Source organism: Typopeltis vanoorti, chromosome 19 (assembly GCF_054136105.1).
Source record: "Typopeltis vanoorti isolate ZY-2024b chromosome 19, IOZ_Tvanoo_1.0, whole genome shotgun sequence".
Lineage (NCBI taxonomy): Eukaryota > Metazoa > Arthropoda > Arachnida > Uropygi > Thelyphonidae > Typopeltis > Typopeltis vanoorti.
Window position 1 is genome coordinate 94935812 of NC_143567.1, and position 27823 is coordinate 94963634.

At 36.1% G+C, this 27823-nt stretch overlaps 1 protein-coding gene across 1 annotated transcript in view; it reads right to left on the bottom strand.

Annotated features, from left to right (window-relative positions):
• Positions 1-27823, bottom strand: part of LOC150096366 (serine/threonine-protein phosphatase 2B catalytic subunit 2-like) — a 308592-nt gene that overhangs the window by 107999 nt on the left and 172770 nt on the right. The window contains exon 7 of the mRNA XM_090408945.1: positions 18692-18769. Coding sequence (XP_090265071.1) covers positions 18692-18769 — 78 coding nt within the window. The remainder of the gene's footprint in view (positions 1-18691; positions 18770-27823) is intronic.

Consider the following 27823-nt stretch of genomic DNA (forward strand, 5'->3'; position numbering starts at 1 on the left):
ATATTTTTTTGTATACTTTAATGTATGTTTTTTGTTGATTTATTGGTGTTTTGGATTCAATTTAATGGACTTAAGTGTTTAATTTTGGTATATTATTAGAGCTTTATTAACGTGGTTAGTGTACTAAAGTGTTTTATAACATAATCTATGTCGGAAGTCGCCGCTAGATGAATTCGTAATGAGTAGTGTTCGTGCAAGCTCCAGATAAGATAAGTATCATTTTCAGTTATCGATACAAATTACTTAATATTGTGTAGTTTTGTTTTATTTGCCTTGCGTATTTTAGTGCGTCTATTTTTGGTGTGTTATAACGTTTAATTTGACAAAACACGTTACAGACAAGAATGACAAACATTTGGAAAGCTGATTAAGAGAATTCCTATCCACCCATTCAGGAATGGGTAGGAAGGAATATGATCCTCTGTAGGGAACAGCACAGCTCTATGAAGTGGAAGTTGTGGATTATGATAAAAGCAATGGTTACACATTTACCATAGTATTTCTAAACTTTATGAAGGTATCTGACAGATATCACATAAATCCTATTATGTAATCTGTAACAAATGAAGATGGCTATTAAGAAATGGATAAAGGGGATGGCTGATGAACAGACATTGGTGAGTAGTTATATGGTGGAGCTGTATAAAGAGAAGGCAGCTGAACATCATGTACAACAGGGCTCCGCAATTTCTGACTTTTCAAAAACTTAATTACTAATAGCCTACTGTTGACTGGAAGCCTTACCAATAACATAAACAGTTGATTAGCACATATTTTGTATGGCATGTATGTATTATATAAAATATTCTTACAATAAAGTAAGCTAGAGAAAAGAAAATCATGAAGAAGTAAAAATACATTTACTGTACTGTGTTTATCAGTACCATAAGTTTACATCCTCTATTTATAAGATGAACCGTATGCCTGTCAGTACATACATCAATATTGTCTTACATGATACAAAACATTATAGATGCTATATGTGTTACTAACACTAGACATTAAAAATGAAAAGATAATTTGAAAAGGAAGTTATTCATATTTATTTACAGGTTATAACAATTTATGGTAGGATTCATCCCAGGATTTATGGCAGGTTATGCATAGCCTAGCCTATACACTAATGAATGAGTTGTTAAAAAATTTTTATTTTTATGCTAATTAATTAATTTAACTAATTATTAACAGTTAATTTATGCAGTTATGATTTAATACTGCATCTTTATGTTTACATTTCTCTCAACTACAAATAGCCATGTACAGTGTGTAAGTGTTTATGTAAATAAGTTTTAATAAATTTTAACATTTTATAATAGATTTGTGTAAATTTTATGGTAGTAAATGATAAAGTAAACTAGTATCTATATATATTTTATGCATTCATAACATACCTAATTTTTCCATTATTTCTAAGCTACGCAGCTCTTCTGTGAGTTTTTACAAATTGTCAGAAATCTCAAAACATTTTTCCAATATATTTATTAAAAAAAAAAAAAAAAAAGTGTATAAGTGGACCTGAACAGTTCAAACCCACATTCTTCAAGGGTCAACTGTACATATTATTATTATTAAGATAGACCTCCAGGAAGTCAGAGACTCATCGAGGAAGTCCACATACTACATGCACCAGCTATGATACTTATTCTTGAATTCATTCACACTTGCATGTACAACATCCAATGCAATCCATTCCAATGATGCACTACCCTATGAGAGAAAAAACTAGGCATTCATCCCTTTTTGGCAGCATTCATTCTCAGCTTCGAAGAATGCCCTCTTGTCCTTTCCCAACCCTTCATAAAATGAAAAATTCCACCAACTGAAATCCTGTATGACCCTTTTAAAAGTTTCAATCATATCATATCACCCCTCCTTCTTCTGTTTGCTAGTGTCTATAGTCTACAAATTCTCAATCTGTCTTCATAATCTTCATAATTAATATTCCACAATCCTGATATCATTTTTAACACTCTCTCCACTGTATCAGAATCACAATGGAAACCAGGAGACCAGATCTGCACACAATAGTCCAAGTCAGATCTTATCAAGACCTTGTAAAGAGGAAAAATGACATCCTTATCTTTACATTTCAGAGTTAATTTCAGCATTGCAATTAAGTTGTATTTGCAATCTTTGCTACATGGCCCCTGAACTTTAACTTGCTATCTTCTAACACTCCAAACATCCCTAGGCCTGATCAGTTTCTTCTAGCATAATCCCACCAATAAAATACAGCATTGGATATCTAATCACGCAAAGTGCATGATTTTGCTTTTGCTGACATTGAACTGACATCCATTCTCCCATGCACACAATTCCAGCCTATTCAAATCATTCTGCAAGTACTGCATATCAGCAGCATTCCTGATTACCCTAACTATCTTTGCATTATCAGCAAACAGCTGAATGCAGCCTGTCAAATCCTTCCCAATATCATTAAAGTACAAATTGAATAACAGTGAATAAAGCACTGATCCTTGTGGTATGTACACCACTAGTTACCTTAAATCTTGCAGACTCACATCCCCCATATACCACTTTTTGATATCTGTCAGTCAGCCATCCACTTATCCACACTAATATTTTGTATTCCAAATGCATATTCTCTAATTTATGCAACAGTCTTATATTATGTATTCTGTCAAAAGCCTTAGTAAAATCCAAAAGCATCATGGTGTATCCATTCCCCTTGTCTAACTCAGTGGTAACATTATTATAGAATGTGAGCAAGTTGCTAAAACATGACCTTCTCTTAGCAAACCCATGCTATTCATTGCAAAGTAGAGATTCACTGTTAACCCATTTTTGAATACAAGCCCTAACCAATTTTTCCAAATTCTTCACCGCCACTCTTGAGATACTGATTGGCTGATAGCTGGATACATCACAGCTTTCCATACAACATTTTGACTATTCTAGCATGCTGCTTATAATTTTCATAACAAATATCATCCTTGCTATCCTTATCCACATGGTATTCCTTCCACAACATCTGTTTCTTATGAATCTCTTGTTTAATAAGATTATACATCCATTTGACTCCTATCCTATTTATTCTTCAAACTCTCAGGACACACTCTGATATCACATAATTTAAGTATTGTTTAAATGCTTCCCATCCAGCAATCCGATACCATTCCACTAAACTCAGTTTACTCCTCAGTTGGTCATAATTTTCTGCTTTGTAGTTCAGCATGTAACCTTTTCTGAATGAACATTCATAAAGTTAGTCAGTTCTCAAGTCAGTACCACATTATCACTGTCACTATCTGTAGGTAGAATAGTCAGGTCTTTAATCAAAACATCCTCTGACACTAAAATCAAATCTAACACTCTTTGACCTTGAGTTCTTTCTGTCACATGTCTTGCAACAGCTCAATAAATTCAGTTTCATTCTTCTCATGAGATTTTACTGCTACCCAATCAATATTTGGATGGAAATACAATTTTATTAATACAGACCAGTTTACAATAAAACTTATATTAAAACCTACCAGTTTCGCCAGCAAACTGTCTGGCTTTTTCAAGGCATTTACGGAGATATGAAAACTAGTAAATGCAAATTGAAAGGAACATAAAAAACATTGTAAACCAACTAGTTGGTTTACAACGTTTTTTACTCCTAGGTAGGTTTTAACATAAGTTTTATTGTAAACTGGTCTGTATTAATAAAATTGTATTTCTATTATAAAACGACCAAATATGTATAATTTAAATAATTCAATATTTGGATGATTAAAGTCTTCCATTATGATTACTCTTTTCACACTCATCGCCTTTATTTGGTTATATATGTCTTCATCACTAAACAACCAATCCACCAGGTCTGTAACAACACTTCACTATGTAACTGACCTTGTTAGATTCCACCTCACACACCAGATGGCTTCAAATTCACTGGCACATGAAATACTGTCACTAGGACTACAATCATAGGTCTCAACACTAACTGGATTCAAGTCATCTGATATTATTAGCAGCATGCCTCCTCCTCTCCTATCCTGTCATTACTTCCTAAAGATACTATATATATATATATATATATATATAAACTACAGGCTGTTTTTTTTCCCTTTTCATGTTGCTCACCCACAAAAGGTTACTTGCAAACCTATAGTACATTCTGTACAGCGGGTGAGCTAAGGATTTTTTTCCCCCTATTTTTATCAATTATATATATATACTTTTTATTTTAAATTCATTTTTTCACTGTCTCGAAACCTTGGTTTAGAGACCTAACATGGAAATTTTTCAAGCCACTTCAAGCCTCTAATATGTGAGGCAGTGGTCTCACACCAGGAGATGAAATTCATCACGTATTGCATAAATGAAGCTGGACTGCAAAAAATTGATGAGGCTAGGGATTTATTTAAGGGGTAACAATGAATGGAAAATCAGATGAAAGGATCAATTAATACTGAGAAACACAATGACAAGCAAGAATATAGAAGTTATTTCTCTTAAGGTGACTTTGATATGACATTGTGACCATTGCTGCACAGATTTGATTGTGCAGAGTTTAGCTGATAGGCAAATGAGAGAGTAAATGACAGAATCAGACAGTAAAGGGATTTTACAGAGCAGGTGCTAAGAAAATATTTCAATATGTGACTTCAATATGAGAGCAAGGGGGGGGGGGACCTCCAGTTAAGAGTATATTTCACGATGGCTTAAGGAATGGATTTCTTGTTTAGAGAGTGGTAAATGAGGGAAATAGGTTGCCAGGGATGGTCTTAAATGCCTTATTGATGAAACAAGTTTAAGCAGAGGTATGATAGCACCATGCGAATAATGGTTAGTGTGGACCACCTGTAATTCCTCATATTCCATGGAGATACCAATGAAATAATAACAATAAAATGTGAAGAATAAAATCTCTGAAGAAGGTAACTCTATTATGAAAGTAGACCAGAAAAAATAAACATTTAAAGAAAAAAGTTCACAATAGTTGGTATCAATAAGGAATGTGCCACAGAAAACAAATGAATTTGACGGAATAGATTTTTATCTATGCAAGACTGCATAGAGAGGTCTCTAAGTTGATATCACAGTGGATATATACACAAATGTCACCTTGTATTTGAGATTATTAGTAAGAAAGTGAAAATTTCTGTTAGGAATGACAAATCGGATTAGAGATAGAAATGAAATTCATCAAGATCATAACTAAGATCAGACTAATATCAATCAAGTGGGTATGAAGATGTTTTCTTCTCTCTCCATACTCTTTCCCTTTCTCTCTCTCCCTCTTTTCTTTCCTCCCTAAGGGAAAAAAAAGATAATTTTAAGAATTTGATATTTTTGTCAAATCTTGAGGACTTTTACATGTTCACAGCCTGTTTTTCCAGAAGGATACTGCATTTCCATACTTATTAGCAGTATTCATGTCAAAGTATTCTAGGGGAAAAAAAACTATACAGGAAATGGGACTAACACACCAAGATTATATACACCGCCCTGGAACCCTTTCACTCATGCTATTAATCCCCCCCCCCGCATAAACTAGCTAAATACTTAGCATAGAAACTAAACATCAAATTACAAGTAAAAAAAATAATAACTGTCTACATAAAAGCACAGTTCGATGTCGACACAAACTCCCATCTAAAATTCCCATCTCTCTGAACAAGATGTTTGAGAGCTCTACAGTAACATTGCTATTACTGTAGAGCTCTCAAATTAGTTAATTGATTACTCTCGCTGAGGTAATCAATTCTACAAACAAATTGGAGTGCAGCAAATGGGTTCTCCACTTTCGTGCCCCAGTGGTAACTTGTTCATATTGTTGTGGTGATAGGCAGTAGGTGGCGTTGATTATAGGTGTGTGTAGTAGGAGATGATGATGTGGTTCTCTCTATTTCTTAAGCTATCTCATTTATATATCTTCATTGAGTGCATATGTAATATTACTTACTTATCCTCTTCATGCCCCATGACATATAAGGCCAAGATCCATTTCTACTAGGTGCCTCTATCTTGTGCCACTAAAGCTGCTTCTCTCTCCAGCTTTCCCAACCAGCCATTCTTCTTTCCTTTTCTGTCATTCTATGCCAAGTTATTTTAGGCCTTCCACTTTTTTATTTTTCCTTCCAGAATTCATGCCAAAGGTATTCTTGGAATCCCTCTGCTGTGCAATCCCTTTCCATCTGTTGTTTTATAATGGTGATGTGAATACTTTTTTGCTCAATCAGTTTATATAAGTCATCATTTGTTATATGCTGTGGTCAAAATATTATTAATATTTTATGCAGACATTTTGTATTAGTGCTTATATAATGCTAGCATGAGATGGTAAAATTGGAGGAAAGAAAGGGTATTGCATGGGAATTCTATAATAAGAGGATTACTTAATGAGAATGTGATGAAAGGATATTTCCCAGGTGTGAAGATCGAGCATGTTAATGAAGTTATTATCATTATTACGTGATACCTCCAGGGAGTCCAAGGACCCATCGCGGGAGGGCACACTACTCTACCTCGCTAAATACATCCCATCCAACTCAATTCTCCAACTATGACACTACTACCACCATCATTGACATCTACCGCCCATCATCACCAACAACAATATATTTTTTTTTTGTCTGTAAATTGCTTGTGTTCTGAAGACCAATTTGTCTACTTACTTATCCTCTACTTACTTAAGCGGGTTGAAAAACTCGAGTTTCCGGGAGAAAAAACCCCACCATCAATATGAGATCGGATAACTCACCTTCAACTGAAAAAGCCCATATAAGGATTCCCCTCATCACAACGAGAATTGAACTTAGTTCTTTTCCAATCGAAAGGTGCAATGTTCCAATTGTACTACGGCAGCTATTAGTCTGAAGAGAAGAGAATTGAAAGAGTTGACTATTTTGGCAGGCACGAATCATCGAAAAGGTGAGAAATATGCAATGAGAGAAGATATGAAAGAGCTGGAAGAAGTGAAAAAGTAGAGTGAGATTATGATAAGACTGAATTGAAAAGAAGGGCAACGATTGCTAATGAGTCAATGAGAAGATTGTGAGGAGGAATGGTGTGCAGTTTATAGATGTATGGAGTGAATCTGGTGGTCAAAAGGACTTTTATATGCCTCTCCTATTTAGCGAGAAGCTGGAAGTGCAAAATCTGGGAAATTAGAAGTATTAAGATGGGATGCAGTCAAGCTAGCTATCCCTGGGACAAATAAGTGTAAGCACATAAAGGATCATGAACATTGGGTACAATTTCCTAGGTTTCAAATTTGAATGGAATGATAATGCATTATGCAAGAGTAAATGTGGGTCCCCAAGGGATATCGAAATGCATGTACACAAATGCCAGAAGTATCAGAAATAAAGAGGAGAAATTTTTGGCAATGGTCAGCTCAACTTAGCCAAACATTATCAGCATGAGCAAGACCTGATTGACAGAAGATGATATAGTTACAGGGAATATATGTAAAGGTATTGTATTTTCAAGGAGAATAGAGGAAATAGAACACGAGGAAAGCATTACTGATGACAATTGAAAAACTTCAATCTACAAAAATAGAAGTTAAGGAGGATTTAGGTTTGAAGAAGTTGATTGATTCAACATTATCTGGTGTGAGACAACAGGTCAATGCAGGACAAAATACATTGGTTGATGATATAGACCATAGGAAGATGTTGATGCCATGCATCAGCAATTAATACAACAAGTTCTAATGGAAGCAAATGGAATTTATATAGTTACTAAGAGATAATTACATGAAACAGGATGTGATAGAGGAAATCTGGGGTTTTAAGAATGTTGGGTCTTGTAACATCATCACAGATTAACTTGACAAGAAATTATATTCTTGTTTAATCCTTTATCCAAGTGTAAGCAAATAAAGTTTACATGTGAAGTAACTTCGTGTCTAAGCTACTGTTAAATTCTGAATGAGAAAAGTTATGGAATAAACAAGATCTCATTCAGAGTTTAAAGTCAACTATTCCCTAAAGCCAGTTTGGTTAATTAGAATTTGTACTGGAATGTTTTCATACTGTTTTGTATAAAATAGATATGTGGTTTTGTATAAACTTGTAATTGTATTGTTAATTCTTGGTAAGCTAAATATATGCCATGTGTGCTAAGCACCAACTTGGAACTTAATCCCATTATGAGTAATACTGCCTCCAGCGATACACGAGCAATAAAATTTGCAAGTCATGCTCTGAGTAAGAGTCCTACCAGACGGGCTTGTGGCGCTGATTACCGTGCGTTGTTCACGATCCTACTACTATTGTGCAAATTGGCGTTTACGGTCGAAAGTTCGAGTGCTGATTGAAGGAAGAAAAGGCCCAATAGAAGAAAGTAGCATGAAATATAAAACAATTGTGAAGGCCTGAACTCTTTCTTTACGTTTTTTGGTCTTATGTGTTGAAGCTCTCATGTTGTGAAGATCCCTTGTTGCCAGAGTCTCTCGCTCACAGCTAGGAGATGTCTTAACTCCTATCTTCCTATGCGATGTATGTCTTCGAAGTTCGAGCCCAGAGTCGTCGATGTTCATGTTAATGCAGAGTAAGCGTCAGAAGCAGACAAAGGAGCGCTCAGCAAGTCTTCAGAAATGTGTGTTACTGAGACAGCCTACGCAAATGCGGTCTAACAGAGCCTGAATCTCCTGAGAAGACCAGATATCTGTAGAAGGCAAGCTTCCTGATGAGCTGCATGTGGACTCGTGACGATCTCTTGTCGAAATGCCTGAAGAAGTGCCGTATTCCATATTAAAGAGGAAGTAATTCGTCAGTATCGGTAAGAGTTTATGTTTCTATGTACCATAAATAAGATTGAGGGAAAATGTCTGATGAAAATATGTAATCTTGTTAGAATGTTTCATAGTTATTACTAGTGTTCCAAGAGAACATGTTTAGTGCCTCTGGTGGTTCTTTATGAACTGGTTGACTCAATTTAGAATATTTGTTCTGATGGAACCTGTTTAAGCTTGAAGTATTGTATGTTCCTTGAGAACGTGTGATTAAGAAGTAAATAATGTTCTTGTATTAATGTAGTCTAAATTCCGTTAAAGGACTTATCACTGAATGCTTGCTTGCAATTTCTGTTAAAGGACTGTATGGTTCTAGTGGAACGTGTTACCAACTTAAGAAAATTAAGTTGAAGGACCAGAATAGGGTGGACTCATATTGTTAAGATAGCACTTTGTTGATTTCAAGGGAATTGGGCCCTCAAGTAACAATTAAGAGTATTTATAGACCCAATGAGTTGTATAAAAGGTTACCTATGTAATTTTGAGATGAAAACTAGAAGTGTCCGACATTGAATAGAGTGTGCATGTCAATCTCATTATTTCCCATAAGTTATCATCCTTGTGAAAAGTTCTTGTGTATTGTATATTAAAAGTTCAGTAATAAATGCATTTTGTCATAATATTGAATAAGTGCTTGCCTGATTAGTGTTCACTGCACCACTCATAAATTGTTCGAATCATAGCGGGAAACTCATGATGTACATAAGTATAATGGTTTAATGGACACAATTAATGATTTTATGTCTTTTGATCATTTACTTTAGAAAAATAAGTAATGCATTTGTCACTGATTTCCAATGCCTTGATATTATGCCTTTAAGCATCTAGTCTCAGAGTGGCAGGACACAAATAAATTTCTCTGAGTTGATAAGGGTAATTGCAAATCAGTGAGAACTAGAGGATATTTTATTAGACAATTTTAAGTTCTTATAAAATCCTTTGAGATTCTTATCAGAGTGATCAAGAATTATTATAGTCTGGCTTCAAGGCCCAAGGAGGGAGTACAAGCTAAAAAAATTAAGTATGGTGGAATACATAACTTGATGCTAGACATAAATAATAATAAGACAACGTGATAATCTCAAATTGTCAGGGAACGATATAGCACTACTTATAATGCTATATCGTTGTTCCCTATCCAGAAGAGATACCAAAGTTGGAGTAATGCAGAATTCATATAATTCCTTTATAGAAGTAGTGAAAAGGTGTATTATCTTATTATTAAAATACTCTGGATGAGAGAGAGTTGTTGAAAGTTTTTTCACTTGGTTATAAATTAAATTAAACTTGACAAGAAATTCTATTCTTATTTAATCCCTTTATTTGATTGAAACCAGTCTGGATAGGAGCCCTTCCCATAATGCCTAACATTATACATGTCTCAAAAGATGAGTGCTCTGCATTATGGGATACAAAGGCAATTAATGTGAAGTAATTAGCCTCCTTTCATACAAGTAGCATAGTCATGAAGATATACTTAAAATGCAAAACGTGTGTAGAGGCTTAAGTGCTGTGAGGACATCATGTTGGAGGCTTAATGAATTTTTTACAACATTCAAAAAGAATTAAAATAGAATTTAATACTACCTATATTTCGTCCTAGTCACTAGGACATCTACGGGGATTACAAAAACAATTAATGTAACATATACACAAATAACAAACAATACTAAGCCCAACCACGTGGGTGACACTAATGTCCTATCTAGGTAGAGCGCCCTCTAAGGGCAGTAGTAGGTGGCCCGGAATGTAAGGTGGGAACTCTGGTGATGAGTGTTTCCCAAATCTTCGGAAGCTTAATGCAACCATATTTATTGAGATTTGGTTGGTTTTTGAGAGCTGCTGCTGCTTCTAAGAAAAGTCTCTCTTTCTTGAATTTGCTGTGGTGGAGCATGGTGGTTTTCTTCCATGATACCCTGTGGGTGGTGTCCAAAACATGGTCAGCCAAGCCTGAATGGCCATAGTTGTGTTTGAAGATGTAAGACTTGTGTTCCTCTAGACGGATGGATGCTGATCTGCCTGTCTGTCCAAAGTACGCCAGCTTACAGGAACAGGGTACTTTGTAAACTCCAGGCAGAGAGAGAGGAGGGAGCTGATCTTTCGTAGAATGGATAAGGGTAGCCAGTTTGCGGTGGGGCTTATGTGCTGTGTGTAGATTGTACTGTTTTAGTATCTTGGCTATTTTTTCGGATGTAGGGTATGGTGATGGCATTTTTAAAATCTTGTTGACGAGAAGGACGGGGAATGGGGGAGGAGTTGATTATTTTTTTGATACTGTGATCGCTGTAGCCATTGGAGAGGAAAGTGCTGTGTATGTAGTTAAGCTCAGTAGTGAGAGCAGTTCCACTGGAACAAAGATTGTGGGCTCTCGTGGTAAGAGTTTTAATAATGCCATATTGTTGAGAGGGGTGGTGGTGGGAGAGTTTGTGAATGTATCTGCCTGTGTGTGTGGGTTTTCTGTATACGGTGAAGGTAAGTGTATCATTAGGCAGACGTGTGACTAAGGTGTCTAGGAAGGGTAAACAATTGTTCTTTTCCTTTTCCATAGTGAACTGGATTCTTGGATGTAGACTATTGAGATGACTGAGGAAGGAGTCTAACGTGTCTGGGCCATGAGGCCAAATAGAGAACACATCATCTACATATCTTAGCTAGATAGAAGTGAGTCTATGGCTCGTTTTTCAAAATCTTCCATATAGAAATTGGCAAGGGGAGATGAGAGGGGGAAACCCATGGCAGTTCCTTCTATCTGCTTGTAGATTTTGTTGTTCCAAGAGAAATACCCAGAGTTAATGGCAAAGGAAAAGAGATCTAAGATGTCAGGGGGAAAAACGTTTTCTAAGAGAGATAAGGTGTCAATTAAGGGAATATTGGTAAACAAAGAGGAGATATCAAAGCTTACCAATATGTCTGTCTTCTTCAAGGTTAAATTTTCTGTGAGGGCTTTAAAGTGGGTCGAGTTTTTTATATAGGAAGGGGACCTTCCGGTGGGGGATCAGAGAGTTGGCCAGCTGATTAGATAGTCTATAGCAAGGTGCATTGGTAGCATCTACTATAGGCCTGAGTGGGGAATTGGGTTTGTGGCAAACCCAATTCCCCACTCAAATGCAAACTTTGCTTTCAATTGGAAAACAGATTAAACAAGAATATAATTTCTTGTCATTACGAAAAATTATGGATACAATTACCGTGTTAGAGTAAAACTTTAGTTTAATATAAACCAAAATATACACACTCTACATTTAGAACTTCACATTAAGGTAATCTTTTGGAGTATACGTATATATATATATACAAACAAGCTGCACTACAATCTACATGGCATGCTAAACCTCATTAGACCTCAGTCCTGAACTATTTCAGGCGCAAACCTTGGTTTGCCCACACTTGGGTAAAGGATTAAACTATATTTATTATAGACATAAGGTGTTAAAAAAAACCTCACTACATCAAAGCTAGAGTCCTGTTGTTGTTATTGTTATTATTAGGTTACAAAGTTAATTAAGCTGGAGAGTAACATGTTCATGCATAAAATAATATATAAATAAATAAACAGAAAATAAAATTACTTATATAAGTATACATATAAATTGCAACTGGTATGGATAGTGGCCAATAAAAAATTGCTTAGAGTCCTAAAGTCAGGGTTTCCTGGAAACTAAGTGGGCTGAATGTGTGCCATCAGAATTCTTGGGATTTTTAAGCACTATTATTAAGATTAGGGTGGTTAATCAAAATTTCACAGGCTTCTTTAAATTTCTGTTTACACCAAGCTTTTGTATGATACAAAGAACAAGTACTTTTCCAATCAATTCGATGTAGGGTGTTAAGAGTGTGATCTGAGAGCCCTGCTTCACCAAAATTATTATATTTAATGTGTCGTTTTTTTTTGTTTTTTTTCTAACGGATAGGGATTGTACATTCAGTTTCCCCAATATGTGGTAAGTTACAGGTGCAATAAACTCCGGGGTGTGCCAATGGGGAGGCGAGGATCCTTAGAGGTGTTGAATATGTTTTTTAATTTTAAAGGTGGTTCAAAAGTGGTTAAGATTATAATGATGTAGGATTCTATTGATTTTTTCTGATAACCTGATAGTCTGATGAATCAACTAGTCTCTGATAACAGCATCTATCAGCTTGTGAACTATAATCCGGCCAAAAGATCAGATTATAGTTCATAAAAAAATTAATACCCCATTACACCCATTCTCCCAGAATATATGGTGTTCCACATATTCTGGGAGAATATATGGGAACAATACATTTATAGTTAAGGGAATAGACAGCCTTAATTATCACCTAGCCAAGAAATTAGCATCAACACTCAAGGAGTTGGTAGGTCATTCCCTCTCCTATATAAAGAACACACAACACTTCATAAACAAAATTAAAAACATAACACTTGTCAAAGATGATTTGTTTGTTATTATTATTGTTATTATTGTTCCGGGAAACTCCAAGGAGTCGACAGACTCATCGAGGGAGGCCCTAACATCATGTCAAGAACAACTATTCAGCATTCACACAGTATCTATCATACCTTGCCTTTAACTCATTCACGGTCGTAGCACCCACAACAGACTCTGGAAGCTTATTCCACTCATTAACCACTCTCCAAGTAAAAAAACCTAGATCTAACACCCTTGTCAACCATGCTCTTGCCCAGCTTCCATGCATGGCCCCTAGTCCTCCCACCACCAATCATATTTTCAAAAATATCTTCTGGATCAATCTTATAAAAACCCTTCAGTAATTTGAATGTCTCAATCATATCACCCCTCCTTCGCCTATCGTCCAATTTCTGCAACCCACAAATCTTCAACCTATTCTCATAAGGTTCATTCCACAGACTTGCTATCATCTTGGTCACTCGTCTCCACTTCCTCCCCATCACGAAGAAACCCTGGTGCCCATAACTGGGCACAGTAGACCAGATGGGGTCTTATCAAGTCTCGATACAGAGGAACAACAACTTGTTTGTCTCTGCATGTTAAAGTATTTTTCAGAAGCCAAGTGATTTGGTGAGCTGTTTTAGTCACTTTTGCAATGTGCCCCCTAAACTTCAACTCCCTATCCAACTACACTCCCAAATCCCTGGCCTCATCAATCTCCTGGAGTACGGTTCCACCAATGCGATATACAGCTGCTATTCTTTTCACCCCAAAGTGCATAACCATACACTTTGCCACATTAAATTGACATCCATTTTTCCTAGCCCAGTCCTCCAAACTATTCAAATCATCCTGTAAAATTTTGACATCCTGTGCACTAACAATTGCTCTACCCAACTTTGCATCATCAGCAAACTAGTGAACACTTCCTCTCAAATCCTTTCCAATATCATTGATGAACAAATTGAAAAGCAGTGGTCCAAGAACAGAGCCCTGCGGCACTCCACTAGTCACAAGACGTCTTTTAGACTCCACCCCTGAATAAACCACTCTCTGTTATCTCTCCTTCAACCACCCTCCTATCCATCTCACCAACCCTATACTATCCCCATCTGCTCCAGTTTACTGATTAGGGTTCCATGCGGTATCCTATCAAAGGCCTTGGCAAGGTCCAGTAGTATCACTGCAAACCCATTACCCCCTATCCAGTTCAGCCGTCACCGTGTTATAAAACGTGAGCAAGTTACTGAGGCATGATCTACCCTTCACAAAACCATGTTGTCCCCCATACAATATCCCATTTTCATCTATCCAATCCTGTATTCTTTTCTTGACTAATTTCTCTAAGACCTTGACAATGATTCCTGATATGCTAATCGGTCGGTAATTTACAACAGCAGTCTTGGAACTACTTTTATGCAGTGGAACTATTTTCTCCTCTTTCCACCCGCTCGGGACTAACCCAGACCCGAGACTCGAATTAAACAAAATGGTCAAGGGTATTGACAATTCTTTAGCTGTTTCTCGTTCAACACGAGCTGGTATACCATCCAATCCCACAGATGTATTGACATTGAGGTTATGCAATAGACTACTCACCTCCACTTCATTCACCACAATTCCCATATAATCTACTGGTTTATTCGTTTCTGCAATGTTACCACCTGGATGATATATACTTGCAAAGTGCTCACTCAGTAACTCAACTATCTCAACTGATTCAGTTACCTCCCTACCATCAGCATTTTTTAAAATCATTCTGCCATGTACATTTTTCCTTTTACTTGCTACATATCTAAAAAACTGTTTAGGATTCTCTTTAGCCTGCATGGCCAATGTTCTTTCGTAATCCTTTTTTGCTTTTCTTACCACACTCGTCACCCTTCTGGCCTGCGCTTTATACCGTTCATGAGCCTGCCGGTCACCTTTCTCCTTAAATTCCCTCCATAGTTGTTTCTTTTTTTGCAGCTCAAGCTTAATGGTGTTATTCATCCATTTAACCCTACTTGTTTTATTATTCGGACTCTAGGTATACAGTCAGCCATTGCTTCATGCAAGCCCTTCTTAACTACCTCCCATGCACTATCAACTTCTAGTCCTTGCAGTTGTACATGCCATGGCACTGAACCAATCAAACTCCTAAGCTTGTCATACTTTCCAGCCCGATAATTCCACATGTACCCTGTCTTAATTGAAAATTCTACACCTTTAGCCACCTCCCAAGTCAAGACCCCATGATCACTCTCACCGATTGGTGGCAATGTGGTCATATTTGTTACAGCCAAATCCTCAGATGTAATTACTAGGTCAAGCACTCTCTGACCCCTAGTATTTTCCATTACATGCTGTCGTAGATAGTTATCCCTTAATAACCGCATAAGGTCCAATTCCTTCCTCCCGTGTGTCCTCTCCTCACTCCAATCAATGCGACCATAGTTGAAATCTCCCATAATAATCACCCTCCTTCCACTCATTTCTTCTATTTGCTTGTGCATACTGTCACCACCATCTTTTCCAACACCTGGTCTATAGCAGCACCCAATTGTATATTTAGTTCTGCTAGCCGCAATCTCACACCAAATGGCCTCAAATGTGCTCTTTTCTCTATCCTGCAATTCAACTTCTATTCTCCTTGGCTGGAGCTCATCAGCTATCATGAACAATACTCCTCCCCCCATTTTATTCTCTTTGTCATTCAATCCCACTAGCTATATCATCTACAGTCAGCCATGATTCACTAATACCAATAACCTGTGGTCTGGAAGTGCCAACCATGGCCAAAAACTCTTCCTTCTTGTTCCTAATACTCCTAGTATTAGTGTACATGAATTTAAGACCCCCATTAGCCCCAACCCTACCTTGATGCCTTATATTAACTATCCCACTCTGATTTGTTGTCCTTATTTGCTCTGGCATATTATATTCATTCTTACATTCAACTGCCTCCCTAAGGACTGTATATCTACCCACCCACCCTTTAACAAATCTAGTTTCCCTGAATTTGCACATCCACTACATTCAGCAACACTTTCTCAAGTCTTCTTACACCGTAACCATTCAAATGCAAGCCATCCATCTTATATAGATCCTTTCGCCCATCAAACTCACTCCACACGTCCACAAATTCCACACCACTCGTCATACATAACCCACGCATAAAGTCATTCGCAATTATGGCCCTCCTTTTAAACATTTCACTGTCATACCGTGGCAAAAGACTAATCATTCTAACTCTCTCACTCTTTTCTTTTGCTACCTCAAACAATTCATTCAGGTCTTCTATCATTTCCATTTTATCTCCTTTCAAATCATTCGTACCTGCCACAACAATCATTTCTTTTACCCTTTCCTTTTGCTCTCTAATAGACTCAGTTACATCCTTTATGGTCACATCAGGTTGGTACGATTTTGTCAAATCATTTATATTAGTCAGTTTGACGTTTCTTTACTTTTCACAAATGTGCCAATCAATGACAATTCTTCTTCTACAGAACAAATTTCCGCCTGATATTACGGCTCTCTTTGTCCATGTACTATGTTCCGGTTACTTCGTGTGGCAAAATAAATTTTACCTACAAAAAGAAGGTATGGCCATGGGCTCATTACTACCCCCCCCCCCACAATTGCTAATTTTTATATGGAAGCTTTTGAGCAATGTATTCTTGATTCCTTTACTGTAAAACCTACAGTTTGACTCAGATATGTTGATGATGTTCTCATCATCTGGCCACAGCCAAACATTAAACACATTCCTTAGCCACCTGAACAAACAACATGAGCACATACAATTTACTATTGAAATTGAAAATCAGAACTCGCTCCCATTCCTAAATACACTAGTCACAAGTCTGCCCTCAGACAGTCTATCCTTCACTGTTTACCGCAAGCCTACACACACCGGCCAACATATATATATACATGCTAACTCATATCACCACCCTCAAAAAAACAGAGCTATAATAATTTGCTCTAATGAACAAGCTCTTAAACAAGAATTAAAAATTATTAGCAATACATTTATAAATAGCAAATATAGCAAAAATACTATTAATAAAATTCTTCATAAAACTTCAAAAAGTAATATAGATTACAGTAAAACCATAACACTCTCATATATTAAAGAGTTATCAGAAAAAAAATCAACAGAATCCTAACTTTGTAACCTAATAGATAATAATAATAACAGGACTCTAGCTTTGATGTAGTGAGGGATTTTTTTTTTTTTTTTTAACACCAGATGTCAGGTAAATAGTTTTAACGGTTGATCAGTAACTTTAGCATGCCATGTAGATTGATTGTAGTGCAGCTTGTTTTTTTGTATATATACATATACTCCAGAAGATGACCTTAATGTGAGGGTTGAAACGTTGAGTATATACATTTTGGTTTATATTAAACTAAAGTTTTACTCTAACACAGTGGTTGTATCCATAATTTTTTGGAATGTATTCTGATCACCGTGTAAGCATGAAAGAAGCAAAGGATAATTTCTTGTCAAGTTTAATTTAACTTATAATCAAGGAGGAAAAACTTTCAACAACATCAAAAGATGTAGCCATAAGTAGGCAGCACTGTGCCTCTGATTAGGGGGAAGTGACTGATTTATGGTATATGGATGCCAATAGTGCATGGAAAGTGAGCTTTGATTGTTTGTTGGAAACATCACCAGACTGTATACCCAGGATTGGGAGTATAAAGCTGAAAATGCAAAAAGTAAACATTATAGAGGGAATATAGAAAAACGATAATGAGCATGCTCATGTGCAATACAAAGCATGGACAAGAAGGATGAATATGGTAAGAAAGGTTAAATCAGGTTATGAGAGAAAATTAGCTAAGCAGGCCAATGGAAATACTAAAGAGTTTTATTTATTTATTTTTTATGATGTTGTGTTCATTTTAATTTTTGCTAGCCTATGTGCACATGAAAAACATATTGTGCACAAGTTTCCAGTGTCAGATTCAATGTGTGCAGTAGGTTGTGCTCACAATAGTGACAGTCATTAGCCATAAACTCTTAATTTGATACACCTAAAATTGAGTTTATCCCTAAATAGAAAAAAAAAATTAGTATGTTTTATTTCACAATTAATTATAAACCAAATTTGTATTATTGTACATTATAGAACACTTACAATAAATTTCATTTACTAATGCTTAACCATACAAATCACTATTTACAAACAAGGGATTCTTTGCAGAAATAATATGAAAGACTCAACCTTTCTTACTTTATTTTTAATTTATTTTTACTAAATTCTTAATGTCTTATTGCCTACTGTGATATCAAATGTAGCTTGCCAATGAAGTCCCCCATGTTTTTCCTTAAATTATTTTTAAGAAAAATAAATAAATAATGCAGTTCTCTTTGCAGACCAGATCTGACTAATGAGCTGTAAATTTGGCTACCATGGAATTATAAAATAATAAACACAAATGTCTTTTTCTATAAAGGTGTAATTTTTTAAATTAAAGATATGAAATTTTATATAGTCATTTTAACAATGAAATAAACCACAAAAATTAAAAAAAAAACAAAAAAACTTACCCTGCATCCTGAGCTTCATGTGCCCTTATAATAGACAGCAAATTGTTCTGCTGCAGAAATTCACAACAGGCTGCATAGCTGGAACAGATGTAACAGTTTCAATTCTCCAGCAACACTAGACAGAGTGAATGGCAACCTATATAGAGGGAATTTGAATTTTTGCATAACCAGTAAATAAATGTTATTAGCATGCAGAGATTTCAAGTGGTGAAAAACTGCATAAACACGTCTTTCCTCAGATGTCACATACATGAATGGGAATATCCGCTCCATTCGGGATTCAACTGTGAATGTTGGCAGATGAAAGATGTCCAGTTGCCATACAGAATAAACAGATGTACTTTGTGCATTTCTCTAGAACAGATATTCTTAAGTTCTAGGCATAAGTTCTTTCCTAAATTCTTAAAGGATGGACCTGCAAAATTTGTGCTCTTAAAATAAATTATAAATTTACCAAAGAAAGAAATTCCTTGATCAGCATCCATCTTTAAAATAATACAAAAAAGCAAAGAATAAGAAATTAAAACTGTTGAGATGCAAATTTACAGAAATTATGATGTTCATAATTTCTGTAAATTTTCTGTGAATTAATTTTTTGTAAACAAAATCTTTTGTAATCATTTCATTAGCACCTAGCTAGACTAAACTGAAAGTTTGAAACAACGAGAGCAGCAATGCTCAGGAAATCATAGTCTTAGTGAAAGCTTAACTTTGGCAAAGTCTATATACAGCAAGAAAATGTTTGCTGCTGGATATATCTCCCAGTCAACAGTCATTAAACCACCATGACGGAAGAAAATATCTGTTAAGTGAACTAATACAGTTAAATTCAAGATCGTCCACAGCTATCAGAGTCAAACATCCAAGCTTCTTTGATACTATGTCAATTTCACTTTACTATGGAGAATAGTTCTATTCCCAGTTTACTTTTTTCCTATTTCATATTATACTCTAGATAAGAAATAGGGGAAAAGTAAAGCTGCATCTTTGAAAATAAGATATTCAGTTTCTCAATAGCATGTGACATTTTCAGAGTTATGCTAAACATTGCCGAGAAAAACAATATTTCCTGTTTTCAAGGATGCAGCTTTAATGTGTTCACGATGGACATGGACACAAGTTGTGTTGATCAAATTTCCATGTGAGAGATTTGAGCAAATTGTGTTACTCAAATCTCTTACATGGAGCAGAATGCAACAAATCATTACACATACTTCTAGAGTAAACCAAATTTAAAAGTTCTATAACCTGTCTGTATTTTTAAATTTCTTAATGGGTAGATATACAATTTTACTGTAGCAGATCATAAAAATTCTCCCACAAGAAAAAAAAAGCAGCATAATAAAACCATATTATTGCTTACCAAAAAGTTTCCATATCTACTTCACTAACATCTGTGGCCAATAAACAATATGCACCACCACTTACAGCCAAAGATAAACTGGAATTATTATTCCTAACAGAACCCTAGTTAACAATCTCAACAACATTATCCGGGTCAACTGCCAAAACTACACATCACACAGTTCCCTTTGCCACAACTGCTACATTTGTGCATTCATCAGAACTGGCATCCCTGTAAAATCTCAAATCCTGATCCTTACCATGTTTGATCTACTTTGGCTCAAAATTTCTTCACCAAACCAACTTATCCCTTTCATTTGCTTCTATCATTCTTCAAACTCCAATAACCACATTGATCTCTTCGACTATCTCTCTAAAAGCTTGATTATCTGCAGTCAGACTATAATAATGAGGTCATCCTTCTTGAAAACTTCAACTTCACAACTCAAATGCTAATGCATTTGTCGTTAGCAGTACCTAACTTGGATTATCAATCCTTACCAGAATACCTGACAGCCTCTTATAATCAGCTGACACACTTGATCTCTTCTTATCAAGCTTCTCTTCCAAATATACTGTAGATGTCGATTCTCATCCTGTTAACTCAGACTATAACCTAACACAAGTTTCCTTTGCAATGGAACAACCTTTAACCAACAGTGTTCAGTCTTGTGTCCTTTGGTGCTATAAGGACCAAAAGGAGATGACCTCCTGGACTTTTTCTTTGCATGGCCCAAATATTGCTTCTATATATTTTCATAATCAATTTTTCTGATAAGTACCTTCAAGGCAGGTATGGGCTACTATGACAGTACAACCCGATTAAGTTTACATTAATATTAATCTCATATCAATAATTTTCCTACTAAATTAGTCTACCATTTGTCAGCATTCCAATATTGTCAGATCTTATGTTTGTCTTCCTAACAGCATCATTCCACTTGGATCTTCGTTCTCCCCTAGCTTTTTTCCTGCCATTATGATATCAAATATCTCTTCTGATAACCTTTCCTCTGCCATTCTGTTCAAGAGATCACACCACCTTAGATTAGCACAGCTCACACATTCTTGGATGCTAATAGTGTCAAGTTCCTTCCTAAAGGAACATATTAAAGGAGATCACATTAAAAATTAGTATCTTAATATTTAATATGATCCTGCTATTGATGCCTTTATTCTTTACTCCATTAATTTTTCTGAGAATTCTCATACCTATAGTCTCTAACCTTGATCAAATGCTTATTTCTAACTCAACTCAGATATATAACTTAAAATTGGTTTGACTACTATCTTGTCTTCTGTATATACTGCTAGTTTAAGGTTTTGGCTAATTATTATTATTAACATTTAACCTCCATGGAGTCAGAGATTCATCATGGGAGGTGCACACTATTGCACACAATGCTCATTCAAATGTGCTTTAAACTGATTCAATGTGACTACACCCACAACACATTTAAGGCAATGCATTCCACTGACCAACCACTCTCCATGCAAAGAACTTACTCCTCACTCCTCCCAGCGATGACCTCTTGTCCTGCCCCCCCCCCATTCTATGAAAAATCTCTTCCATGTACACCCGATAACAACCCCTGACTAGCTTATGTCTCAATCATACCCCCCTCCTCTTCCTCCTATACATGAGGCTCTGCAACTTACATTCTCTCAATCTGCCCTTGTACTCTACATTCCAAAGACCACTGACCACCTTCGTGAATCTTCACTGGGCCCTTTCCAACATATCCTCGTCACCATGAAAGCCAGGCAACCAAATCTGTGCACAATAGTCCATATGAGGCCTGATCAAGGCCATATACAATGGCATCATAAGCTCTCTATTTCTGTATGTCAGGATCCTCCGCATCACTGCCATTATCTGATGACGTCTTCACAACTTGTGCAACATGGCCCCCGAATTTCAGGTCCTTGTGGCAGTTTATCAAAAGCCTTTGCAAAATTTAAGTACACCACTATATATGCATCTCTGCTTTACAAGGTATTTGTCACTTTGTTATAGTACATAAGTAAGTTAGTAAAACATGATCTCCCTTTAACAAACCTATGCAGATAACCACAGACAATACTGCTGTTTTCAACCCATTCCTGTATCCTACTTCTCACCAATCTCTCTCCAGTACCTTCACCACAATTCTACATATACAGACCAGTCTATAATTTGAAGCTACAGTCCTTTATGCAGTGAAATAATTTTACCCTCCTTCCACTCCCTTGGAACCTGTGCTGTTGTAAGTTTTATTAACACATTTGCTGTCATGCTCCTCAGGCATAGTTTGTTACTGCAAGCCAAGCACTTTCATTTCTTCAAGGTCAGTACGAGTAATCTCGTAGCTGGCTTATCAGACAGAATTTTATTTCATACACCAACTACGAGAATCTCATATCACCCTCACCTATATATTACATGTGCTGACAACTGTGTTTATTGCATCTAGTCTCTAAAAACCTTCAATTACGCCATGCCCAGTAAAAGAAAGCCTACTGATGAAGAATTAGAAGCTTACACTAATATGAGCGATGATGAATGGAATGAATTATTTGGTTCCGATTCCAAAGATGATCCTACAGACGACTCTAGAGGTGACTCAGATGATGAAGAAAATTCTGAAGATGAAGTATGCATCCAGCCAAATGCATCAACATTTACTAATTGGGAAAATTCAGAATAAGAGCTCACACAATTTGACTTTATTGAAACTACTATGGGTTTTAAAATTGATACTGCAAATTTCAGTATCGAAAAGTTGGTTGAACTTTTTTTTTTAAAGATTTTCTCACACTTTTAGTTGAACAAAGCAATTTATATGCTTTACAAAATATTGAGCAAAGGCAAGCACAGATCAAAAAGAGTCAAAGAATTTCAAACTGGAAAGCAACAGACCTACCTGAAATGAAATGAAATTATTTCTTGGACTTTTACTTCATATGGGTCCTTGTAATTTACCATCTATTGAGCATTATTGGAGTACAAATCATCTTTATAATTTCCCATTTTGGTGCACTAAAATGAGCCGAAATCGATTTCAAATTTTATTGTGTTATTTGCATTTCGCAGATAATTCCCAAGCAGCTAACGATAAATTGTACAAACTAAGACCAGTCCTAGATCATTTTAATAGTGTAATGCAAAATAGCTATACACTAAACAGAAATTTATGTATTGATGAGTAAATGGTGTTGTGATGCAGGTAGACTGTTGTTTCGGCAATATGTAAAAAACAAAAAACATAAATATGGTGTGAAATTCCATGGACTATGCAAATTGAATGGATTGGTGATAACAATAAAAATTTATATAGGCAAATCTGAATTCTCTTTAGCGAAAATGGGTAACACATATGATATTGTATTTCACTTGATGGAAGAATATTTAGACGGTTATGTATTGCATATGGACAATTTTTATAATTATGTAGCTCTGACTGAATCTCTTACTGACAGAAAAACTTACGGGTGTGGAATGCTGCGAGATAATAGAAAAACAATCCATCAGATGTTATACAGAAGAAACTAAAGAGAGGATTTGTCGGGCAAAGAAGAGGTCCTGTTTTAGTCAGCAAATGGAAGGATAAGAGGGAAGTTCTTTCCATTTCAAATATGCACAAATCTGAAATGGTTGAAGTGAAAAATCAGAATGGTAAAATTCAATTAAAACCAAATATCGTTAGGGACCATAATTTGGTTATGTCAGGCATCAATCTTTCTGATCAAATGCTTTCTTACTATTCTGCCTTATGAAAGACAATTAGATGGCCAAAAAAATTGGCAATACACATTTTTGATATATACATTCAAAATGCACATAAATTTTATAATATAGTTACTGGAAACGTAATGATGCGTTAAAATTTAGAGATAAATTTATCTCATTTTTTGTTGGAATGGATGAGCTTACAACATCACAGAATATCAGCAAGATTCGGGATCTACATTATTTGGAAATTTTACCACCTTCAGAAAAAAAGAATCGCCCAACAAAGCCACGCCGAGTAAGCACACAAAACAAACAACGGCGGGAAACACGTTATTATTGTCCTGTGTGCCAGGAAAAACCACCATTGTGTGTGGAAAATTGTTTTAAAGTGTACTATTCGTAATTTGATTTACAAATTACAGGTTATACTACGGGTTAACTGGTGTTTAGCACAGGTCGATAATTGACCTATAAGTATATTCGTAGTTGGCTTCTGAGGCTCATATATAATATACTATACTTCTGCTGAAATTATTTTTCTTCTACGGCTTCTAAGCCCCCAGATGTGCTCTCCACTTTACTCACAAACCAAGGGTCCAAATTAAGGTGCTTATAGCAAGGGTTAACTCGTGCTTGGCAGAGGAGGTCGGTACTCATAGTTGGCAGCGAACGTGTTAAACAGGCATGCCAATTCCCTGGAATATTTCCTTAAGATCTGTGGTGATATGTCATCAAATCCTATCACCTTATTGACATCAAGGTTATTTATTTCCTCAAATACCTCCTGCTTACTCACAATTAAGCCATCCCCTCTTATGTCCTCTACACTTTATTTCCTCATTATTCCACCCTGATCAATGAAACACACTTATAAATTGATCACTGAATACCTCAACAATGTCTTCTACAGCAGTTACTACTGTACTGCCTTTATCCATTAATTCATCTTACCATAATCATTCTTCTTGCTGCATATCTAAAAAAGAACTCTCTAGTGTTTATCTTTGCATGATTTGCCAATTTCTGCTCATACTTTACTTTTTTCTTACTAACTAAGTCACTCTCCTGGCTTGTTCTTTATACTCTTCATGCAACTGATTAATCACCATTATTCATCTTATACTTCACCCAAAGTACTTTCTTTTCCAGATTTCATGCTTAAGCTTCACATTTATCCATTTTACACCTACTTTATTCAGCCTTTTGGACTTTGGAATACATTCACACATTGATGCTGTTATGCATTTCTTTGTCAGTTCTCAAGCAGCATTTATTTCCTTATCACTCAACTCCTAATTCCATGTTGTAGCTCCAAGCTGTCTCCTAAGCTTGTCATAATCACCAGCCTTATAATTCCACATTATAAGGCTAATATATCCTTCCCTTGCAAAAGTCTGCATATGACTAGCCACAACACAGGTGATTACTTCATGATCACTTTCACCAACTGGAGGAAAGTGTGAGACCCCTCTCACAATTACATCCTCTGATGAAATTGTGAGAGGATCTAGAACTCTTGATCCATGCGTGCCCTCCTTCACATGCTGCCTGAGATAGTTCTTTCTCAAGAACTCAAAAAATTCATTTTCTCCTTATTCCCAAATGCTATATCTTCATTCCAATCTATACTACCATAATTAAAATAACATATAATAATTACCCTTCCTTTGTTCACTAATCCAAGTTGTTTATACATTTCTTCATCACCACCCTCCACATTCCCAGGCCTATAACAACATCCAACTAAATATGTCTTCCATTCAACCTGCACGTTACACCAAATTGCCACTATAAGATAGAAGAGTGCTGTTATCATCAGCAGCACTCTTCCTCCCTTCTTGCCCTTTCTATCCTTAAAAAAATACTGTATCCTTCAATTTCTATTCCTATTATGATATCATCTTCATTCAACCATGATTCATTTATTCCAATGATTTTGGGGTGAATAAACTCAATCACTGAAACCATTTCATCCCCCTTATTTCTGATACTTCTGGCATTCGTAAACAAACACAGGAGTTCATTTTTAAGTCTATAGCCAGTCCTATCCAAGCCATGTGTTGGTTGTAATTACCCCACCACACTTGCCAATCACCATTAACACCACTTACCACATATATCTACTCAGTCTCAACTTCCCCACCCACATTGCAATATACTCCATCTTCATACACACACATTTACTGCCACTTTCAACATCCACTCTCCCTCTGCCATGTCTCCCCGAACTACCCCCCCCATTTCCCTGTTCCTCTTGCATCCCTGTTCTCTCTTCATCTCTCACACTACTACTGTTTCCACCGCCAAACACTTCTATCTCTTCAGTACCACTGTCCTGATTTATCCCTTCATCTCTTTCTTCTGATCTCTTGCATGCATCACACACTGTGCTTTCATCCAGCAACTTTTTCCAGTACACCTCCAAAGCCATTTAAATGCAACCCATCACACCTGTATCAATTCATTCTTACCTCAAACACATGCCATACATCCACAAACTTCACTCCCTTCTCCTCACACAGCTCTGCTAGCATACCAATCATGATTTTGGGTCTCCGTTGCAACTCATCATCGTCATACCTTGGCAACACACTGACAACCTTTCCTACTACGCTGTTATCTTTCATTCTTCTCAACAGTCTCTTGATATTCGTCTTCACATTCTTCTTATGTCCACTTAGATCATTCGTCCCTATAATCACGACTAACTCTTTTGCTCATTTCTTCATGTTCAATGCCTTAATTATCCTATTCATTCTCCCATGGATAGCAGACCTTATGGACTCTCAGCAGTCAGCCGTCTAATTATGGAGTCTCTGTATACTGCTATCTTGGAATCACTCGTTACCTCTTTTACTCTTTCATGCTGTTGTCTTGCACAATTTCATTAGTTTCCACTAGACGTCTAACATCACTCCACATATTGCTCATTTCATTTTTAATAACTGTTTTGTTAAATCTTGTATTTCACTCTCTATCACTCCTGCAATTTCGCTACCTCTTGTTCTGCTGCACCTTACTTCCATTTCCTCATTCATACTTTCTTTCGCTCCCTTATCACTAACTTTCACTTCTACATTCTTGCATTCTTTCACTCCCTCAGTTTCTCTAGCTTTCATTTGATTTCTGTTTATTTCATGTACACCATCTATCATTTCACTCAGCTTTGCATTTTTTGTGTCTGGGTCCAACAATATATTGCACTTCTGACAAATTCATACTTTCTCTCATCTCTCATTCATTCTCTCTCTCCACAAACACATCTCTTACACTCTGCTATGCACACAAATTGCACTCACAACACTGAATTAGTTTCGAAAAGTCTATGTCACCAACAGCACTTAACTTTTGAGATGCTCGCCCAATAATTTCTCCCTTATTCCGTATAAATTTATTCAACTTGCTCACCACCACATCAATTATACTTATTTGGCTGTCTATTTCCATATTTAATTTGCTATCTTCACTAAAAACTGCATAAAGAGCTGAAATATTTTACTTGTTCTAAAGATTCTTCATTGAGAATGCAACTGAAGTTTTCTGTCCTTGCCTATTTTTAAAATTTTTATCTTTTTACTACTGTTTACAGCTCTTATTCAATTTAAATAGAGAAGCCACAGAGACTTGCACTAGTTATGTTTAGCAGTGCATAATCAACTGCATAAAGCAAAGAGCTAAGCGACTTCTCCGATTCTAATATGTTTAATGCCATTTTTTTTCATAACATAATTCATGTAGTTGATGAATAAAAGTAGAGGTGTTCTTCCTTGTCTTACACCTAATTTTACATCAAATAATCTTCCTGTATTCCCTCCAATTTTAACTGCTGATTGTAACTTAAATATAGACTATGTACTGCTCTGTATGACACTTCATTTACCCTACATAACCGTACTGTTTTGAAAAGCTTTTCTTTGGGCACCTTGTCATATGGCTTTTCCAGATCTACAAAACTTATAGAGATCCATGTTATATTCCAATGATTTCTGCACTATTTCTTATAATGTGAAAATCTGATCTCTCCAACACTTTTTTGCCTGAACCTAGCTTGCTCTACTCTAAGTTTCTCTTTCACA